The sequence below is a fragment of the Alexandromys fortis genome, unplaced genomic scaffold (assembly GCF_014885135.2).
Source record: "Alexandromys fortis isolate MF-2015 unplaced genomic scaffold, M_Fortis_MF-2015_v1.1 scaffold_72, whole genome shotgun sequence".
In the NCBI taxonomy this organism is placed as follows: Eukaryota; Metazoa; Chordata; class Mammalia; order Rodentia; family Cricetidae; genus Alexandromys; species Alexandromys fortis.
The window spans coordinates 1,646,449-1,667,370 of NW_026067969.1; the positions used below are offsets into that span (position 1 = coordinate 1,646,449).

Below are 20,922 nucleotides of genomic sequence, written 5' to 3' on the forward strand. Positions count from 1 at the left end.
GCTGAACTTGAAGAAGCTAGTGGTTATTGGGCTCAGAGAATAGTCATACAAGGTTGCCTCCTCTGATGGGGATGGAGCTGACATCAAATCCATGTCCCCCTAAGGGGACTGCATCAACTCCTCTGGCAGCTGTCTTCCCAGCTTGCTGTCCTGTGCTGTCCAGCTTCTAGGAATGGCATGTCCCTATGATCAACCTTGCTGTTATTACTGTGTAGGAGAGGATTCAGATTTCAGTTGTCTCAATGTCGAGTGGCCCTTGCTCTGCCACCCACCCCACAGAGTGAGCCAAACAACACGGGAAGTTTAGCAAAATCTGGACAACCATCAACAACATTTTTTATTGCAAATTAGTTAACAAAAAAGATGAAAAAATACATCATTTTCATTACCTACAGTTTTACATGTAGATAACTTTTTTTTTAAAAAAGTTTCCTTTTTCTGTAAACTACACTTTATTTTATAAAACATGGTAAGAATCAACATCTTAGGATGTGTCTGGTCATACCTACTAGGAATGGCCCAGACAATGACCCCCCCAGAAGCCAGGAGGAGCTGCCCTGAGGAGGTGGGCACCTGCCCCTGAGCAAGCCTCCAGCACACAGTGTCTGGGAGAGGGCTTGGTGGACGGCAGATGGGCCATCCTGAGTTGTGCTCTTAGGAGCTACTGGTTCGGCAGCTGCAGGTCACGAGGCCTGGGTCACAGTGAGCCACGTTCTGACATTCCTCATCAGCTTGACACAGGACAGACTTGTTCCTTTAGATTTTTTAAACAAAATCCACCTTTAAACATGTATTTACAGGTACTTATTCTGCCACAGGCTTATACTTGATACTGCAAGAATCTGTTGTGAGCACCGCCCTGAACCAGGAGGGACTTGGCAGAAGCAGGCACCACCTACATTCCAGCACACTCAAGGCAAGAGTCCCCACCCAGGCAGTTAGGGGATCAAAGCCCAGATTTCCTTGAGGCCTCCTCAGTGCAGGCCACTCTGGCGAATCCACAATGCACATTGGAGCCCTTCAGCAGTCAGGTCTCGGGAGCCCAGGCCCACGCAGGGACAGTCCATCCTCAGTTGAGTTTGGATGATGCTGGGGCCCCACAGGAAAATGTCCGGCAGTATCTTTCTCCAGAGGGTGGGGTTACTCCACATGGCCCCAGGAGGCACCACATCCTGCATGGCTCACTGGCTCAAGATGTCAGGAAGGGGACAGTGGGGCAGGGCGAGGGGGGAGGGAAGTACTCCCAAGGCCCATAAACACTACTGTGGAACACGGAAGCCTGAAGACTCATGACTGGTACTGGGTAGCACACTCTGCACATGCCAAGACATCTCTTTAAACCCACACTGGTGGTTTTAGAAAAATGTATAAACCACATCATTTTACTTGTTTCCTGTTTTAGGTACAAAACTAATCTCTGAGCCCAAGGTGTGCTCTAAACACATCTACAAATCCCAGGTCAGACCGGGAGGAGGGGGCAGTGGTTGGAGGTTGGCAGGCATCTTGGGTAGACGGGGATTTCTGACCATGGCAGGTTCCAGCTTCCCTTCTGTCATGGTTTCTCTTTTGATTTTGGAAAGAAGCAATCAATAAATAAACAGCATTTACAAATTATGAGTCCTTGTTCATATTTTACAAACACACAGGGAACTTCACCCTGACCAGGAAAATCAAGGCTCTGAGAACTAGTTTATTTTCTTGGAACAGATAGGTCTTTCCCTAGTGCCATAGAAAACAATACATATAAATAAAAAGGCAGTGTTTCTGTGGAAAATAAAAGTACATAAATAAATACTAAAAAAAATGGAAATTCTTGTCCTCTTATTTTGTATAAAAACATTTTTTTAAAAAAGCTCCTTTGGTCGCCCCTGCATCCTGGAGCACTGGAAACGACTCCCAACAGGGCTTGGGAACGGAAGCTGGGGTCCTGCATCCCGCATCACTGTTTACTTAAACGCCTCTGGAATGTGGGTGATCTGGGACGGCATGCTGGTGGGCGGGCTGGAGATGCCCTCAGACCAATCAGAGATGTTGGAATGCGGGGAGGAGCTGGACCACTGGTCAGGGGACTCAGGGGATGGGGTGAGGAAGGGGTGCTCTGGCACCTGCAGCTGGTGGCTGGGGGTGTTGTCCACAGGTGAGGATGAGTAGCTATGCTGGGAAGGAGGGGTCAGGAACTGGGTGGTGGTTATGGGCGGGACCATCGAGGATGGCAGTGATGTGGGCAGGGCCTGGCTCTCCTGGGGCAGGATGGTGTGCACAGGCAAACTGCTGGGGCCCAGGGGCTGTACATCCGCCTGGCTGTGCTCCCCACCCAGGAAGCTCCGGCCCAGGTGCCCATTGGCTGCTGAGCTCACACTGAGGTGTGGCTGTGATGGCGGCTGCAGGTTCTGAGGCTGGATTTGTAAGTTCTGTGGCTGCACCTGCTGGGTCTGCACCAGATGGGGCTGAGTAGCCAGCCTTGTATTGGGCAAGCCCTGGTAGATCATCGGGGACAAAGTATTGGTGGAAAGGCTGCTGTGTAGCGGGGCCATCATGCCATGCTGGAGGCCAGCTGCCTGTGTGCTCAGCGTGCCCGATGCCACACCTGATCGCAGTGGGTTGTACTGGCTGGGCACCATGCCGTTCTGCAGCCGGGGCAGCCACTCGCACTGGCTATTCAAGCTTGCAGGTGTACCCACGGTGAAATTCATAGCCCCTGTGCCATTGGTACTCAGCACTGTGCTGGCACTGGAGGCTACAGGCAGGTGGGAGAGGCGTGGGGGCGGTGGCTCAAAGGCCAGCCGGCTGCTTCCTGCCAGCGCTGCCATCTCAGGTTTGGCCGCCACATTCAAGTGGCTGATGCCCAGGTGGGTGTCAGGCATACCAGGCAGGTGGCTGAGAGGCATGGATGGAGACTGCTGGAACGGGGAGGGGAGGAGAGGTGGAGAGGCCACGTCTGACAAGTAGCCGTGAGGCGACTCGAGGGAGTCCACAGGCGACAGCATGCTTGAGCTGTCCAACAGGCAGCCCTTGCCATCCTGGGACTTCTTCCTCCGTGCTTTGAGGTCCTTAGCTTCCTTGCTGCCACAGGCCAGCCCTTTGGTGCTGGGCTTGCGGGCCTTTTTGCCTTGGGTGGCAGACTTGAGGTTGCCCAGGTAGCCATTGGGTGAGCAGAGTGTGGGAGACAGTGTGGGCGTGCCACCCAGGGCCGTGCCGTGCAGCTGCGGACTGCGCACCAGGTTGTACTCATCCAGCAGCCGCACGATATCATGGTGCATGCGCTCCTGAGCAATGTCCCGGGGCAGTCGGTCCATGTGATCTGTGATGTCCCGGTTGGCGAAGTGGTCCAGCAGCACTTTGGCGGTCTCGTAGCTGCCCTCACGGGCAGCCAGGAACAGAGGAGTCTCCTCCTGCAGGACATGGACAGGAGGCCTATGAGGGAGCTGGGCCTGGGATAGGACCTGCTGAGTCATTCATGATGGATGGCCTGGGAGGAGGAGCTAGGGAAGCAGGGGTTCCTCTTCCTCTTTTCACAGTGGGCCTAGACTACCAGGCTAGGAAAGAGGAGGGTTATAGTGGGGCCTCCTTATGTTACCCAAGATGGCCTGCAACTCAAAATCATCTTGCCTCAACTTCCTAGTGCTAGGATTACAGGCGTGTGCCACCACACCTGGCTGGACCTGAGCCCCCCTTTTTTTTTTTAGAAAATCTAGATATATCACTTCATACCAGAGAAGGCCTGTGGGACCCTCCATGCTAAATCCAGAGGGCTTCCTCTGTGTGGGGTCAGACTGCCAAAAACCTACTAAACCTCATGCCTTTTACGCTCCTCAAAATGCAGGTGCAAAATACTGCAATTTGGGGACTCAGGAAAATCAATGGACACCTGTCCAAAGGGCTGCCAGTGGCTGTGGCATCTCAGTTCCTTCCAGGTCTGCTCTGCCCAGCAGACATAACCATACTTCTGCGAGGGGTGTGAAAGGCCTAGGAACCTAGAGAGGCATCTACCAGGCTCTGATTCTCCTGATAATCACTGGCCCACCCCACACCGGGGATAGCCCCTGGTGCCTGCTGCCTGCTGCATTTCCTGCCCTGCAGTGGAGCTGGTGGTGAGGGAGGCATGGACTTGGCACTTCTGAGCAACTAAACAGTCCTGAAGCAGTAACTAGCCCTCAACAAATGACAGAGACATCGGGAAGACAAGATGGGGAGATGCAGCCTAGGATTTCCTTAATCCCAATGGAGGGAGGATGGTAGTGGTGGGCCATACAGAGCCACCCCACCCAAGCCCTTTGGTCAATCCTGAACCCCTAGGGTCACCATACCCCCCAAGGACAGAGGGGAACAGAAGGTAAGGTTCAAGTAACAGTGACATAGGACATCGGCTGCTGCCTCACCCCATCTCCTCGGCAAGGGTGGGTTACTTTACCTGCTGTGGTCCCAGCCCCCAGCCTCAACACTTGGGAGGTGCCAGAAGAATCCTAAGTGGTTCCCCATATGGGTACACTGGAGTCTCTATCCTGCCCCTGAGGTTAAGGCAGCCCCTTTGCTCACCTTGTTGTTTTGCATGTCTTTGTTGGCTCCGTTCTTCAGGAGGACAACTGCAGCATCCACGTTGTTTACTGCCGCTGCCCAGTGCAGGGCTGACTTGCCTGGAAAGGAAACAAGAAAAGAGGAGATTGGGTTAGGGCTGACCAGACCGTGGAGTGGTTGACGTCCGCCGTAGCTGTAGCTTGGGCCTACCTAGGTCGTCCACAGCATTGACGTCTGCATGTGAGTTAATGAGGTCCTCCAGCATGCCCTCCACGGCCAGGCGTGCAGCCAGGATCAGTGGGGTCGTGCCATCATGCATGCGGGCATCCAGGTCTGTGGCTCGGTTCCGGAGCAGGATCTGGAAGGTAGGGATGGATTCAGGCAGACTGATCCAAACACAAGCTGGTATCTCCAGGAACCAATGCCCAGCTGTTCCCATGACTCAGATGAACCCCCGAGGAAGATGGGATGTTATGGAGCTACAGTCAATGTGCAGGAGGGGCTAGGGTTCCTACCCCAACCCCTGGTGACAGAGATGACCCACTATGACCACATATGGCCTCATCTTATGGTCATGGCTACCAGAAACGTCTCCAGGTTAAAGGAATAAAGCCTCTGCCTGGTATGGGGGCCAGAAGGAAGGGGAACCAGGGTGCCTACACACAGCCCACAGCCATACTTGGAGCTGCTAAGCTGCCCTGCTTGAGTCACAAGTGGGAGGAGTGGGATAGTGACCTGAGTAAGGACTCTCAACACTGCCTAGATTCCTGCAGGTCATACACAGATCTGTGCAGGCAAAGCAGGCCATGTGGGCCTGCCCTGGGCTCATCTTACCCTGTGGCTGATGTCAGCCTCTCTTTGCTATTTTGAAACAGGGTCTTTCTTTCTTTAATGATCAGGCTAGCCTTGCGCTCACAATCCTCTCAGATTCTAGAGTGCTGGGATAACAGGTGTGCACTGCCCTGTCTGGTTAAATCTCCTCTGTAGACTGACAGTATGTAGCTCGAGTTAAGACATGATGAAATGACAAGCTTTTAGACGTCAGGTCTATGCCCCATTGGAGCCTGCTCCAGGGCAGCCTAGAGGATGGGACCTGGTAGCCGGGGTCAACAGCTGGCAGCATGCAGGAGTATTTACTAGGGATGGTCCCTGGAGACCCAGGCAACTCAATCTCTAAATCTACCCTGGCTGGCTTCAGGCTTCCAGGCAAAGGCCAGGACCAGCAGCCTCTAAAACTCTCTTCCTGCCGCCATGGGCTATGCCTGCAGCCACAGATGAACGGGGTGGGACTAGGCTGCAAGGCTATAGCATTGGTCCAGGGACCTCAAGTCAGGCCATAGCCTGTAGACAGAAGGGTCTTACTGAGGGTACGGAAGCCATGCTGCACTCTGTAGGTTTCTCAGAACCACCTTCAGCCAGCTCGCCCAGAGAACACAGGTGGGGCTTGATGCCCTTTGTAACCTGGACTTTCTTCAATGTGCACTTTCAGTGTTGAAATGCCAGCTGTTCTTGCCAAGTCACACTTAGAATTAGGGCTTGCAGAGCCTATGCCAGCCAGACCACCGCCCCAGATCAGGTCCACTGTCCCCAGGGATGCAGGGCTGCCTACCTGGAAGACACCCTGAGCATCTGCAGAAACAGCTGCATGCAGTGGGGTGCGCCCCATGTTGTCCTGGATGTTGGCATCTGCGCTGGCCTCCAGCAAGCGCTTGGCAGCATCTGAACGAGAGTATCTGGCAGCCAGGTGCAGGGCGGTCTCCCCTGTGCGGTCCGTCTGGTTGTGCAAGCTGGCGCCCTGGTAGATGAAGTCGGAGATGACAGCAGGTGCATCTTCCTCTTCCTCACTATTGCCTGTCTCAAGGCCCCCTCCACTGCAGGAGGCGATCATGAGGGGTGTGAAGCCATCTGCAGAGAGGAGAGAGACGGGGTGGGCATGGAAGTGGTGGTATCAGCCTCAGGGAGGGTCAGTACCCAGCCATGGCCATGGCAGCCCTGCTACAGCCTTCAATTCAAGGGACAGTTGTGGGGACAGACACACGCCTCTCAGCACACAGTGGCTACTGGGGGCTATTGAAGTTACCTTGAGTTTCTGCAGGATAGAGCCCTAGTATAGCTACCAATCTGTAGTATGGGGTGATGAAGACCCCTCCAGTTTAACCTCCTGACCTGCCCTTCAAAGAGGATACCCTTCATTGAAGATCCATCCAGGAAAAAGACAAGAAAAATGTACTTAAAAAGTCACTATTGGGCAAATGAGATGGCTCAGTGGGTAAAGGCCTTTGCTGCCATTCCAGAAAACCTGAGCTTGATCCCCGGGACCCACACAGCAGAAAGGGAGAACCAACTCATGCAAGCTGTCCTCTGACCCCCACATGGGCACTATGGTACATGTGTGCCCCTCGTGCTTGAATAAATGCTTTAAAATATAATAAAATAAGGGCTGGAGAGGTAGCTCAACAGAGCACTGTCTGCTCTTCCAGAAGACCTGGGTTCAATACCCAGCACCCATACAGCCGCTCACAACAATCTACAATTCTAGTTCCAGGGGATCAAATAGCCTCTTCTGGCTTCCACAGACACTAGGCATGCACATGGTACACAGACATGTATGTATAAGCAGAACCATGCACATAAAATAATATATATACACACATATATTTTACATACATATATTCATATAATTTAAAAAGTCAACACTTTAGCCAGTCATGGGGGCCACACCTATAAACCCAGCACACTAGAAGCTGAGACAGAAGAATCATGTTTGGGGCCCAACTTCAAAAAACAAAGGAAAAAAAAAATCAACACTTGGATGTATTGCAAAGCAGCATTTCATGAAAAAGTATACTGTGGGGGCAGTGGTGCTGCTAGGCAGAGCTATTCAACGAGTCAACCCTTCTCAAGTCCTACTGGCCTCTAAGTCTATGCTAGTGTGTGTGTGTGCTGGCCTCTAAGTCTACGCTAGTGTGTGTGTGTGTGTGTGTGTGTGTGTGTGTGTGTGTGTGTGTGAGTCTCCAGCGGCCTTACCTGGTCCTCGGACATTAACATCCATGCAGTCAGCGTCCACCTCACCCTGAGGCGGTGTTGGGGCCATGGCAGACATGCGTAAGTCGGCGGCATCCAGGTGCTGCTGGGTCCACTGCCGGTGGTCAGTCTGATCATCCAGGTCAGGAAGAACCACTGGCTCCTCAAACTGAATTTGGACAGAGTAAGCAGAGCCTCATCACTCGGGAACCAGGTGGGAAGTGCCACCCAGGGAAGCCTCGGAGCCTGCTGGACTTACCCGGAACTTCTTGGTCTCCAGATCTTCGTCACCCCACTCGTTCTGATTGTCGTCCATCAGGGCACCATCTGAGGCATTCTTCAGGGGCCTGCGTAAGGGGGTGAGGAGACTGAGCAGGGGCTCCAGGGAGTGCCCTGTAGCCACAGTTCCTATGGACATCCTCTACATGCAGGTGGGCTCAGAGTGAGGACAGGAAGCAATGGGCCCATGGGCTTGCAGGAGGTAATCACCCCCCCCACCCACCCACCCTGCTACTCACTCACCCCCCCCCCACACACAGTGGGAGCAGTGTCCACTCACTTGAGGCCGACCGAGTCCTCGCCGAGGGGCTCTCTTCGCTTCTTCTTGCTGGCCTCTGACACTTTGAAGCCCTCGGGGAACCAGAGCTGGCCATGCTGCCGCCGGCGCTTGCGGGACAGCAGTACCCCACAGCCCACAAAGAACAGGAGCACGAAGGCGGCGGCTGCCACGTACATGAGGTGCAGCTGCGGGGGCACCGGAGGCTCCACCGTCTCACCTGCGGGCAGGGGCGGCAGGCAAGCACCCCACGTCAGGCGTGGTGATGCTGTGGGCCGGCGGGGGGCGGTGGACTGGCTCCACGGCCAGTTCCTCCTCACCCACTCTCCTCCATCCCACCCCCCAAAATAAGGTCATTTTCTACGTGATTAATCAGAATTGCAAACTATCGCTAAATTCTCTCCTGCACCAGCCGATCTGTCTGGAGACAGTGCTCACTTCTCCCCTTTCGAGGAGGAGGATTAGCGAACTTCAAATCGCTGCGCTCGCATTGAGCTGTTAAGACAAAGGATTTAGGGGGATTTTCAAGATACAAACTTCAACACTTCACATGACACCGATCAATTCTCTCTCTCTCTCAAAAAAAAAAAAAACTGTAATGATTTTGAAATAATGCCCAACAAAGAAAAATCAGGGGTAAAGAATGGGGAGACAAAAAAAGCTCCCCCACACTTTCTGGTATATGTGTACAACTAAGCTTTATCCATGGCTGTTACCATCCACAGGGAGGAAAGGCCATCAGGAAAATTCCAGAAAAGCACTCCCTGAGTTCTGGAGGGCAGTGGGCACAAGAAGTGAGAGACAGGCTGTGCCCCTCTCAGACAGACTCCAGCAACCCATCCCTGAAGAAGCAGGGCTGGGGAGTGGGACGCTCACTTAAATTTTTTTTTTTAATGTGTGTATGTTTTGCCTGCATGTTTGTCTGTGAACCCTGAGCATGCCTGGTGCCTGCGAAGGTCAGAAGGTGTCAGATCCCCTGGGACTGGAGTGACAGAGAGTTATAAGATACCATGTGGATTGTGAGATTTGAACCGGGGTTCTCTGCCAGTTCTTAGCCAGCGTCCTTAACTACCAAGCCTTCCTTCCAACCATGACCACTCACTCTTTACGGCCTCGATCTTGTAGGGGATATTGAGGTTGCCCAGTGAAGCCAGCGCGCCCAGGAAGGCGGCCACATCGGTGGCACTCTGGAAGCACTGCGAGAATGACTGGAAACATTGCCGGTTGTCGATCTCCAGGTAGACAATGGAGCTGGGAACACACACATCGGGTTGAGATCAGACAGAGCCTAGCATGCTGCCTGCACACCTATCACCCTGACCCAGAGAGCATGTCTGACAACAACAGCCCTGCAACTGGATGGTCTCTCTGCAGCCCCGTTTTCAGCACTTAGCAGGGGCTCATCCCACTGCCCAACATGTCTTTTTAGCCTTGCCCCTTAGGTACCACAGCACCCCTTTGCTTCAACTCAGAGAAGAGAATGTCCTCAGGCACCCATGGCCCTCTTGAAAGCAGTACGTGGTGCCCCACAGAAGTGCAGGGATGCAATTGTGGGTTATTCCTCAGAACTCCCCCAGGGAGTGGCTTGAGGAAACAGCAGGATCGGATGCCAGAGAGGTGAGACTCTCATGCCAGCCGGGTTACCCACTTTCAGGCTCTGGCCCCTCAAACACAGGATTCTAACACAGCCTCCAGGTGGCAATACATTTCTGACCTCTACTGCAGTTCCATGCCAAGGAAATCAGGACTAAGAACCACTGGGGTCAGGAGACACCAAGGTGCCATTCTGGGACCCTCAAGTGCAGGGTATGGGGGCGGCATAACTTGGCCTGGCTGGTGCTCCTCTGCCCATCCCCAGGTGGCTTCGTGAAGCATCCATAAGATGCCCTTATTTGTGCCTCGTCACTGCCACCCTCAGGTCCTCAGCTGTCAAGGCTCAGCAACAACACCCTCTGCATTCCCCTCCCCCCACCCTGCCTCTTCTGCAGTGCAGGTAAGGGGGCTGTAGAGACTGAGGTGCAGGCTTGGTCTAGAATGACTTAGCTCCAGGGAACACCCTGGAGGCTTTAATCAGGTTGGTCCCGATTAATCACCTGGTACATAGTGGGGTCTCACAACCTCAAGCTTGGCAAAGAGTAAAGCCTGCCAGGTGCCTGAAGAGGGGTGACCTCAGCACTGCAGATCCCTTTTGACCATAAGTCAGGGTGAATACTATCTCCCCAGAGTTCACCTCCAGGACTGAGCTGGCAACAGGGTCCCGGGACGTGGGAAATAGCCCATGGCGGCTGGATCTGGTGCTCACTCACCCACGGATGTCCATGGGGTCCAGCTCCCTGCGCTGGCGGCCCCCACTGGTGCCGGGAAGCAGCGAAGCGGTGGTCCAACCCACAGCGGAGCGCTTGATAGGGTGCTTGCGCAGCTCCTCCTCGCGGCCATAGTAGGGGAAGATCATCTGCTGGCCTTGCGCGTCACGCTTGAAGACCACGTTGGTGTGCAAGACGTGGCTGAGTTCCCGCAGGAAGTGGAAGGAGTTGTTGCGTAGCTGCTCAGGGGGAAGCAGCACCACCAACACCAACGTGCCGGCTGCCAGCCGCTCGGGCACGTGTTCTGCGCAGTCCAGGCCGTCCCACTCACACTCGGCGCTGTTGCAGCCCTGGTCGCAATGGCCGTCACTGAAGTGGTCCTTGCAATACTGGTCATACAGGGGGCTGAGGGATACGGGACACACTCAGTCTTATCCCAGTCTGTCGGTCTCACACCCACCCTGACCAGCCCAGACCTGGGAAACGTGCTTGGTATCCCCTAAGGGCAGAGGTAGACATTGTCCTCAGGTTCCCGGTATTTGGTCCTTCCTCCCCCAGCTATCTGCTGAGCCCTGGGATTCTGAAGCAACCCAGCATTACTTACTTGCACTGCCCCTCGGTTTGCTGGCAGTCGAAGCCATCAAAGAGGCAGCCAGGTGAGTTGCACTGGCTGTCACAGTGGCCGTCACTGAAATACTTCCAGCACTGCAGGGACTGTGTGCAGTTCTTCCAAGGGTCGTTGAAGTTGAGGGAGCAGTCACCACCATCCCAGCCACATGCATGGTTGTTGCACTGGAGGTTGCAGACCTTGTTGCCTGCGTCCACCTGGCACTCGGGCAGCTCACAGTCCTCCTCAATCGGTGGCGGGGGAATGTCTCGCCCAGCACCGCCCGTGAAGCTGTAGTCCAGGATGTGGCACAGCAGCCCATTGAATTTGGCAGGGCACAGGCAGCGGTAGAAAGGGCTCTCGGATGTAGGCTCACAGGTGCCCTGATTGTAGCAGGGGTTGCTACCCACACAGGGGCTGCTGGCCGGAAACTGGCACTCAGGACCAGTGAAAGAGCCCAAGCAGAGGCAGGTGGGACTACGGGGGCCTGAGATACATGTACCGCCGTTGAGGCAGCGCAGACTGCCACAGGTGCGGGCATCATTCTCACACGTGGCACCCTCAAAACCCTGTGGTGGAGAGAGAGGATGGAGCATTGGATCAGGGTGTGAGGATTCAGGGACACCATGCATCCCAGCCTAGGCCTAGTCACATCCCATGACCTATGAAAAGTGTCTGTGGCCTTTCCCCAGTAACAAGACCCTTGAAACACCCTCGCCACAGGAAGGTCAGGATTGCCAAGGGCTTTGAAACAGAACGATAGCTGAGTGGGTAGAACCCTAGGAGTTTTTAGAGCCATGAAAAACCAGGCTGACACTGGTCCACTGTATGTGTGAATCCCTGAGGGGTTAACACCCAGATCAAACACTGCACACCAGTGCCGGCTCTGAGTGTGACCTGCAACACCTTCCATGCAAGGTGGTCACCAGATGGCAGGCAGGGTGGGGACCTGGCCCTCCTGATAAGTTCTCAATGCAAACCTAAAAGTGCTTTAAAATGAACATCTATTTAAAAACAAGAGGCTGGGCTGGGACCCAGTGCCGGAACATTCGCCCAGCATGTGTGAGGACCTAGATGCCCAATCCAGCATAGCAGGAAATAAACTTCTTTAAACAGGGTCTTGCTCTGTAGCCTAAGGTAGCCTTGAATGCAGGGTAATCTTTCAGCCTCAGCCCCAGAGGACTAGAATCACCGGCATGTATGTCTTATGCCCACTCAAGTTTTATGAATGAGCTGGGGAGAGTGGGCATAAGGGAGCATGGTTCTTGGTCCCTAGCCTTGGCTGGACACCTTAAGGCTAAACTACTCTGGGAGAAGGTGGGTGTGGGACAGGTCCATCCAATGTAAGATTCAGGGGTTCTGGCACCCTCAGACTTGGCACCCTAGCAGCTGCACAGGGCCGGGGACACCTACCGCAGGGCACCTGCAGATGAATCCGCGGGCGGTGTTGGAGGCCACGGCACAGACACCCCCATTCTTGCACGGTTTGCCCCTGCAGCCATTGATGACTGACTCACAGCGGCGTCCTGGGTGAGAAGACAGTAAGTAAGGAGCTGCCCCGCTGCCACTGCCCGTCCCCCCATTCAGCCCACCTGCCCAAGGCACGCACCAGTGTGGCCAGCCCGGCACTCGCAGTGAAAGTCGTTAACCCGCTGCACGCAGTCCTGGGTGCCACGTGGGTCACAGGGGTTGGAGAGACACTCGTTGACATCACCCTCACACCGATCCCCGACGAAGCCTGGTGGGCAGGTGCAGCTATAGCCACCCACCTGGTCCACACAGGTGCCATTGTTGAAGCACTTGGGGCTTCGAGTGGCAGGGTCAAGGTGGGGGTGGCAGTCATCAACATTGATCTCACAGTGTACACCTGCAGAGTGACCAGGGACATTATCAGGGGACGGTACTGGCTGTACTCTCTCCTATGTGGTCCAGCACCGCAGTTAGGAACCGGGACCCAAAGAAAGCGGTACAGCGCCAGTGAAGTCCATCTTCCTACTAAGATTGGTCCCACAAGGCAAGATGGAATGAGCTCTGGCTGGATCCTCGTCACCCTACCCAGGTCCCCACTCTTACCTTGTGTGCCCCTGGGGCAGGAGCACTTGTAGGTGTTGGTCAGATCGATGCAGGTCCCCCCGTTTTGGCAGGGCTGGGACAGACACTCGTTGATCTCCTCAGAACAGTTAGCTCCGTGATAGCCAGCCACACACTGTAGAAATGGCACAGGCCACAGCTTGGATGGAGTCAGGTTACACACTCGGGCCTACACTGGCAGCCTGAATGGGGGCTCTACCTAGCAGACCCTAGCTAGGACCTCGGTAAATTAAAGTCACTGTCCAAGGTGGGGAGGGGACAACACCTGGTCCCACAGGGGTGAGGTCTTGGAGCAGGAATTGGGTAGCATAAAGCTCTCTAGGAAGAGCACCCTGGGCCACTGCTTGCACCCCCTCCTCTAGCACATCTGCAATGTGAATGGATCCTGCCCAGGTGTGTGACCCCTTGCTCTAACAAAACACTGGGCTCAGTCGGCCATGATACACCAGGTCCCAGCTCCCTCCAAAGCCCTCCTGCGGCAACACTCATGCCAATGACCCCTGCCCCGTGCCGCCCCCCACTTCAAGACGGCACATACCTTGCAGGAAAAGCCACCCAGGTAGTCAGTGCAGGTGGCTCCATTCTGGCACGGGTTAGGTGAGCACTCGTCCACCTCATCCTCACAGTAGCTGCCAGTGTAGCCCGCCTGGCAGTGGCAGTAATGCTTGTCTTCTTCATCTACACAGAGGCCTCCGTGCTGGCACAGGAGGGTGACGTCGATGCCTGTGGGGACCAGACGAAAAGGAGCTGGGATTTGGGCCGCGACTTCCAGGACAATTACTGCCCACGTCCTCCTGACCTGGTAGGCCTGGCCTGGGCCGAGCCAGGGCAAGGACAGACGGGCTGGGCCAATTACCTCGCTTCTGTGCAGCCACCTCGCAGGACACGCTGAGCACATCACAATTGAAGCCAGTCCAGCCGCTACGGCACTCACAGTGGTACTGCGTGTTGGTCTGCCAGCACTTGCCACCGTTCTTGCAGGGAGCCGAGTCGCACCAACGCACAAGGTTCTGAGGACACAGACGGTCGTCAGCCTTTTCCCCCACCAAACCTGACTGCCAGGGACTCCCTCCTCCCCTGATCCTAGCCAGCTCTGAGTAGTGCAGTGGTTCTCAGCCTTCCTAAGGTTGGGGCTCTTTAGTACAGTTCCTCATGTTGTGGTGACCCCAACCATAAAATAATTTCATTGTTCCTTCACCACTGTGATCTTGCTGCTGTCGCAGACTGTAATGTAAATATCCGATATGCAGGAGATCTAAAATGCAACCCCTGTGGGGGTTGTGACCCACAGGTGAGACCCACTAGAGAGGGACATTCTGTCCCTCCCTCACCTCCTCTCACACCAGTTCAGAGAGAACGTCACCTAAGAACTCCCAGGCACCAGGCTCACAGACACCTGCTCTGGGAGCACTCTGGGCACACATGGAACACCATGTCTCCCTTGCTCTCCTTCAAGGCCCTCTGCAAAGTCAGGGCGTCTACTGCCTTCCCTTGGACATCCTCCACCAGAAGGGAGCATGCCCCCAGGCTGCTTTACATAAATGGCCATATAATGCATTCCATAGAAGCAAGAGCCTGGTATCCCCACCCACTGTCTCCCTTAGAAACACCCATCTTGGCATTTTCCCAGAGAATGTGGGTCCACTCTGGCCCCATAAACCCATGATGACACCTGGGAGCCCTCTCTGTTCCTGTGTCCCTGGCCCTCTGAAGGCAGCATGGCCAAGGGCTGGGCACAGGGCAGTGGAGAGTCCTAGGCCCTCAGGGTCATACTCTGCAACCTCGGCTCACCTGGCAGTTGAGGCCAGTGTAGCCCTGCGGGCAGGTGCACTTATAGGTACCATAGCTGTCTTGGCAGGTGCCACCGTGCAGACAGGGCCGTGAGTCACACTCATTGACATCATACTGGCAGTAGCTGCCTGTGAAGCCGGGTGGGCACAGACAGGTGAAGGAGTTGATGCCATCCACACAGGTGCCACCATTGAAGCAGGAGCTGCAGAGGTAGACAGGAGCAGAGGAGAGTGAGGGAGTGTGCTAAGGTCCTTGCCTGGAGAAGTCAACACCATGTTAGCCTGGCTACAACACTCGCGTCACGACCCGAGATTTTACAGCACACAGGTATGTGACGGTTAAAAAGAAAAATAAAATCAAGGGCAAAAATCAGAATATATAGGAAACACATTGCAAACCAGGCGTGAGATTGACATTTAACATTAAGCTTCCTGGCAATCAGGGCAAAGGGGGAAATAAGATGGATTATAGAGCTCCTGTGTAGTAGGAGGCTGGCTCACCAATTCCTCTGGATAAACTTCCTTGTTCTAAGTCACTGGAGGTCACAATGGCCCTTTTAGGAGGGACACCGCAGTATAATGAACAATGCTGGACTCAACTCAATTAGGGCTGAATGCCCACTGGGTCTGGGCAAGACACTTGCTTGAGGTGCCATGCTGTGAGTCCCTGTGTGCCCCCCACCACCCACTCCTCTCCCTGCCTCAGCCCAGGCTGGTGGAACCCACCTCTCGGTGCAATCAGGTGTGTTATTCTCGCAGTGGATGCCGTTGAAGCCCGCAGGGCAGGTGCACGTGTAACTGTCCACGCAGTCGGTGCAGTTGGCACCATTTCGGCAGGGATTGCTGGCACATTCGTTGATATCCTCCTCACAGAAGGCACCCTGGAAGCCAGGCAGGCAGTCGCAGAAGGCCATGTTGATGCCATCGGTGCAGGAACCCCCATTGTGACATGGGTCTGAAGGGACAAAAGGATGAGCCTTAGGGTGGCCAGGGCTCGCAGCAAGCCTCTGGGAATACCAGTCAGTGGGGCCACTCAGTCCAGGCTGATCCCAGCTCTGAGTCTGGGCTCTGCTCCACATACCTCCCTTCCCCCAGACCCAAGACAGTGGAGAGACAAGAATTTACCAGCTTCGCAGAGCAGTCACGGGGAAACTCATCCTACACACGCCCTGATGGTGCCAGGCAGACTCTCAATGTCTCTAAGTCTTAGCTTTGACTCAGGATGGGGGCAACCCCAGAGCCCTGCACAACTCAGTGGGTCCTGACAAGGGCCAAGTGTCAAGGTTAAATACAGTTAGGCCCATGCTATCAGCGCGAAGCGCCTGACGCCTCTGTTCCATGTCATTCAATTGGGTTGGGCAATCTAGCTGCAAAGCCTTTTGGAGCCGCATTGCTTGGCCCATGTGGAGCACGCAGTGGTGCTCAACAGCCACCTCTTGGTCTGAGGGCACAGCTACCCACAGCCCTGAAGCTCACATCACTGGCTGTCACTGGATACCGGGACTAATGTCCCATCTCAGATTCGGCAGCTCACTGCCATGCGTGCCTAAGGGACAGACGCTGAAACGCCAGGTGGACAGAGCTGGGTACCACTTACTGGGCCGGCAGTCATCGATGTCACTCTCACAGTTGCGACCTGTGTAGCCAGCCTGGCAGAGGCAGCGGTAACTGCCATTGGTGTTCTGGCAGGAGGCCCCGTGGCGACACGGACTCTTCACACACTCATTGATGTCAATCTCACAGGTCTGACCTGTTAGGACAAGATCCAGTTGGCTACCCTGCCCCTGCCCTCTGAGCCTCTGCCCTAGCTGGTCTTTCTACCTGCAATGCCACTTCCTGACCTCTGGGGAAAAGAAAGCTACAGAGTCAAGATGGGAAGGGCCACCCAAGGTCACCTCCTGCTTTTGGAGCTTCCCAGAGCAGGTGGCTCAGTACCTATGGGCTCATCCCTGGAGACTGGCGCCTACTCCCTCCTGACCTAGAGCTGGCCGGGGCTCTTGACTTCCCACCCGCCACCACTGCCCCAGTCTGGTGGAACCAGGCAAGCCTTACCCTGCCAGCCTGTGGGACAGACACAGGAAAAACTCTCATAGTCCTCAGACTCCTTACACACCCCACTGTTTTTGCAGGGGCTGGCGGCACACGGGGCCAGTACCACTTCACATGTGGCTCCTAAGGAGAAAGATACATAGTTGAACCCAGTGGGCATGACCCATAGCATCTCTCATGGGGGGGGGGGTGATATAGGGACCCTGTATGATTGGCCAGCCAGAATCTGATCCTGGGAGGAGTGATAATCACAGACAGGAAGTTAGAGACACAGCAGAAACAAGTCTCTTTCTGAAGCCACTTTCTTTTTAAGTGTATGGTATGTGCATGTGGGGTGTGAGTGTGTATGCAGACAGAGGCGGACATCAGATGTCTTCTCTCAATTCTGCACTTTACTCCTTGGAGACCAAGTCTCAATGAACTGGAAGATTGTCAGTTCAGCTAGGCTGGCCAGCCAGTGAGCTCCGAGGATACATCAGTCTCTGCTCCCAAACGTTGGGGTAATGGGCATTTAGTCACACCCTGTCTTCATGTAACTCGGGTCTCAAGTTTCCACAGCCAGCACTCTTCCTCCATGAGCTGCCTACCTAGCCCCTGAAGCCACCTCTTGACTCTCAAACTCTCCAAGATGAAGCCTGGGCCTTGCCCAACCAGAAAACCTCAAAACATCCTACAACAGGTGGTTAAGCCTAGTGAACCCTGGCCTGTTCCCATTCCAGGAAAAGCCCTGCCTGAAGCCAATCCTGAGGATTTAGGTCCCAGAAGGCATTGTGGCTACTCCAAGCACATCCTACTTGTTGGGGAGCAAAGGGTGTAGCCTCATGCCAGGGCAGTGAATCCGATAACCGCCTGGGGGAGCCATGTGCACCCACTCTCCTTGTAATCCAGGCTAGCTTTCCTGTTTATGGCTATGGTTGGCTCCACAGCTGAGCAAGGAAGCCTTATCTTCCTTGTCTCCCACCGTGTCCCTAGCCTGCTGGTGTGAGTCTCCAGGGCCCCTATCTCTATCGGTTTCCACGGTGACCTGGGCAGACAGGAACTTTGACAGAGTTTCCGACAATTGTGCAAAGGGAAGCAGGAAGCAGGCCAGCAGGAAGCAGGTCAGCATGGCTTGACTCCTCCCGCCAGCCCCGATAGCAACAAGACCTAGAGGAACACGGGGTTCGCCCAGCTGCTGACAGTTTCCTCACTGACCAACACAGAAGACAAAATCCAGGCCCTTTAACTTTTGTCAAAAAAAAAAAAAAAAAAAAAAAAAACCAGCATCCTGGTCACCAGCTGCCAGGCATCATAAGAGGGACCCTCCCCTCCACCTTCAGAGACCCACTTGGGATGTCCAGAGACCAGCAGCATGAAGCCACCAGTACCCAGTGGCAGCAGTATCAGGAGCTGAGAGGTTGGGGGGCAATGTGGCCATGGCTTTCATGTTCGTTGCTTTGTTCATCTCTCCTGCAGGGGGTCCACTTCTCGCCATTCCTCAGGCAGTGCCCATGGCAGGAGCTGCTTCTGTTCATCTGAACAGAGAGCTCCTTGTCCCCTCACACAAAGAAGCTGCCATCAAAGGCATCTCAGGCCCAGCCGGCAGAGGAAAGCAGCCAGGCCCCTCAGAAGCACAGGGTGGACACTAATCCATGCACTGTCTACTGGCCCCCTGGGCTTTCCCCGGAGGAGTCCAGCGCACATCTCACTCCGAGCCTGCCAGATAAACACCCAGACATACACACCCTGGTATCTGAGTCCTTCCAGGCATCCTCTATAGAGACCGTATCCCTAGACCCAGGCCCAAGCGCTGCAGGATCTAAGGCTCTCAGCAAGAAGCAGAACCTTCTAAAATGCCTGGTGATCCCAAACTTTCAGCCCCACTAGCTACCACCAGAGCCCATTACACCCCTTGGCTGCTTGTACCTGTATAGGGTAGAGGGCAGTTGCACTTGTACCCGGCGACATCATCAATGCAGGTCCCCTGGTTCAGGCAGGGGTTGGAGGCACACTCGTTGATGTTGGTCTGGCAGTTAGGGCCTGTAAGAAGAGGAACAAGAGTGGGTGGGCCTGCGCCTCTCCCCTATGCATTTACTCAAGAGAGTCAGAGGCCCAGCCTAAGATATCAGCAGCTCTTGTATATCAGGTGAACCAAGAAGAGGATACTATGGGCTGTATTGCCAGCCCCAGGTCACCCAGGGGACCCCACTGGGCCGTGCCACCCACCGCACTCACCACTGAAGCCTTCTCGGCAGGTGCACACGTAGCCACTGGTCATATCTTTGCAGGTGCCACCATTGACACAAGGGTTCGACTCACACTCGTTGTTGTTGATGTCACAGTTTGTTCCACTCCACCCAGGGGCACAGTCACACTTGTACCTACACAGAAGACTGAGCTGCAGCCCGGGCTCAGAGCCCATCATCTACTGGGACACTCTTAAGGTGAGCTGGAGATAACCACTTTGCCCAAAACCATGAAAGGGCTCCAGACTGGGACAATGTGAATGTGACAAAGTACTGACCTTCTGTGTAAAACTTTATTAGTTTCAATAAAGACTTTAATAGTCCATTCACCTATCCACGTCCCCTCCACCCTGCACCGGACAAAGGGCTGCTGTCCTTATCATAAGTGTCAGAAGACTGCTTCAGCTGCCACAGTGTGTTTAGGGTACTTGTGGCTGTATCTTCAGCTGATGCTGGCCAATGAGGACCCAGAGCAGGGATACTGGGAAGATGCCGGGGGGCTGACCTCAAGACCATTGGAGCACACATCCACCCAGCCTATGTCTGCCCCAGGCTTCGAGCTAATACCTCCCATGCCAGCCCTGCCGTACCCATTGAGGCCATCCCGGCAAACCCCGTGGATGCAGGGGTTACTGTTGCACTCGTTGACCTCGGACAGACAAGTGGGGTCGTGGTAGCCTTCGGGGCAGCGGCAGGTGAAGCCAGCGATGCCATCCTCACAGGTACCCCCATTGTGGCAGGGGCTGCCTGCACACTCGTCAATGTTGACATTGCACATGCTCCCTGTGGGTGGGGAGGGACTCAGATACCAGGCCTGCCACCCGGAGCCCACCCCTCCCTTTCTGGGCCTCAGTTTCCCCATGCTCATCTGTGAAATTCTGAGCTATGGAAAACTGCTTTATGTAGCAATGAGCCACATGACTGTAGCGCCAGTAGCTTCGGGGTCTCGTGTATTCCAGCCTAGCTACAGACCCATTAGGTAGCTGAGAATGACCTGAACTTCTCCTCTTCTCGCTTTCGATGTCAGAGTGCTAGGGTTACAAACATACGCCACTGTGTCTGGTTTATGTGGTTGTAGGACTGGACCCAGGGCTGCATGCCTGGTAGACCAACATCTCATCAACCGAGCCATTCTTCAGACCAGCTTTTCTATAGTCTTGAGACCCATTCTCTTCTGCTGTCCCCCCAGGGTCGTGGGCACCCAGTTTGTGTCATCCATTTCCTGCTAACTCCAGAGATCCTCCCAGACCTGACTCATCTAACTCTACGGTTGACCTTGACCTCTGACTTCAGCCATTCACCTGTGTAGCCTGGCTCGCAGGCGCACTCGTAGCCATCAATCTTGTCCAGACAGGTGCCTGAGTCGCAGGGGTTGCTGGCACAGTCATCTAAGTTGATCTCGCAGTTGGGTCCTAGGGTCATGTGACACATGGGTCAGCTAGCTTCCAAGCTTAGCCCCGCCCTTTTCTACCCACTGCCAGCTCTGGCCAGTCACCTGTGGTTCCCTTGAGGCATAAGCAGAGGTAGGAGTTGTCACGGTCTTGGCAGGTGCCCCCGTGGCGGCATGGCTGGCTGTGGCACTCATTAATGTTGGTCTCACAGTGATGGCCCGTGTAGCCTGGCTGGCAGAGGCAGGTAAAGGTGGCCACACCATCCTTGCAGGAACCATAGTGACAGGGGTCAGGGTCACATTCATCGATGTCCACCTCGCAGTGGGTCCCCGTGTAACCTAGATCACAAGAAGGGTGAGCACAGGTGAGCT

General features: G+C 54.7%; 1 protein-coding gene across 1 annotated transcript in view; it reads right to left on the minus strand.

The window, feature by feature from the left end:
• Positions 1-319: 319 nt before the first annotated feature.
• Notch1 (notch receptor 1) overlaps positions 320-20,922 on the minus strand; it is a 46,186-nt gene continuing 25,583 nt past the window's right edge. Inside the window, exons 11-34 of the mRNA XM_050155069.1 lie at positions 20,656-20,889; positions 20,462-20,572; positions 19,751-19,943; positions 19,150-19,295; positions 18,841-18,954; positions 16,939-17,058; positions 16,484-16,636; positions 15,613-15,841; positions 14,888-15,089; positions 13,953-14,106; positions 13,635-13,819; positions 13,079-13,211; positions 12,615-12,872; positions 12,419-12,531; positions 11,003-11,574; positions 10,402-10,803; positions 9,198-9,346; positions 8,099-8,315; positions 7,799-7,886; positions 7,543-7,708; positions 6,125-6,420; positions 4,726-4,873; positions 4,537-4,634; positions 320-3,392 (exon numbers count right to left, since the gene is read on the minus strand). Coding sequence (XP_050011026.1) covers positions 1,947-3,392; positions 4,537-4,634; positions 4,726-4,873; positions 6,125-6,420; positions 7,543-7,708; positions 7,799-7,886; positions 8,099-8,315; positions 9,198-9,346; positions 10,402-10,803; positions 11,003-11,574; positions 12,419-12,531; positions 12,615-12,872; positions 13,079-13,211; positions 13,635-13,819; positions 13,953-14,106; positions 14,888-15,089; positions 15,613-15,841; positions 16,484-16,636; positions 16,939-17,058; positions 18,841-18,954; positions 19,150-19,295; positions 19,751-19,943; positions 20,462-20,572; positions 20,656-20,889 — 5,927 coding nt within the window. The 3' untranslated portion in view covers positions 320-1,946. The remainder of the gene's footprint in view (positions 3,393-4,536; positions 4,635-4,725; positions 4,874-6,124; positions 6,421-7,542; positions 7,709-7,798; positions 7,887-8,098; positions 8,316-9,197; positions 9,347-10,401; positions 10,804-11,002; positions 11,575-12,418; positions 12,532-12,614; positions 12,873-13,078; positions 13,212-13,634; positions 13,820-13,952; positions 14,107-14,887; positions 15,090-15,612; positions 15,842-16,483; positions 16,637-16,938; positions 17,059-18,840; positions 18,955-19,149; positions 19,296-19,750; positions 19,944-20,461; positions 20,573-20,655; positions 20,890-20,922) is intronic.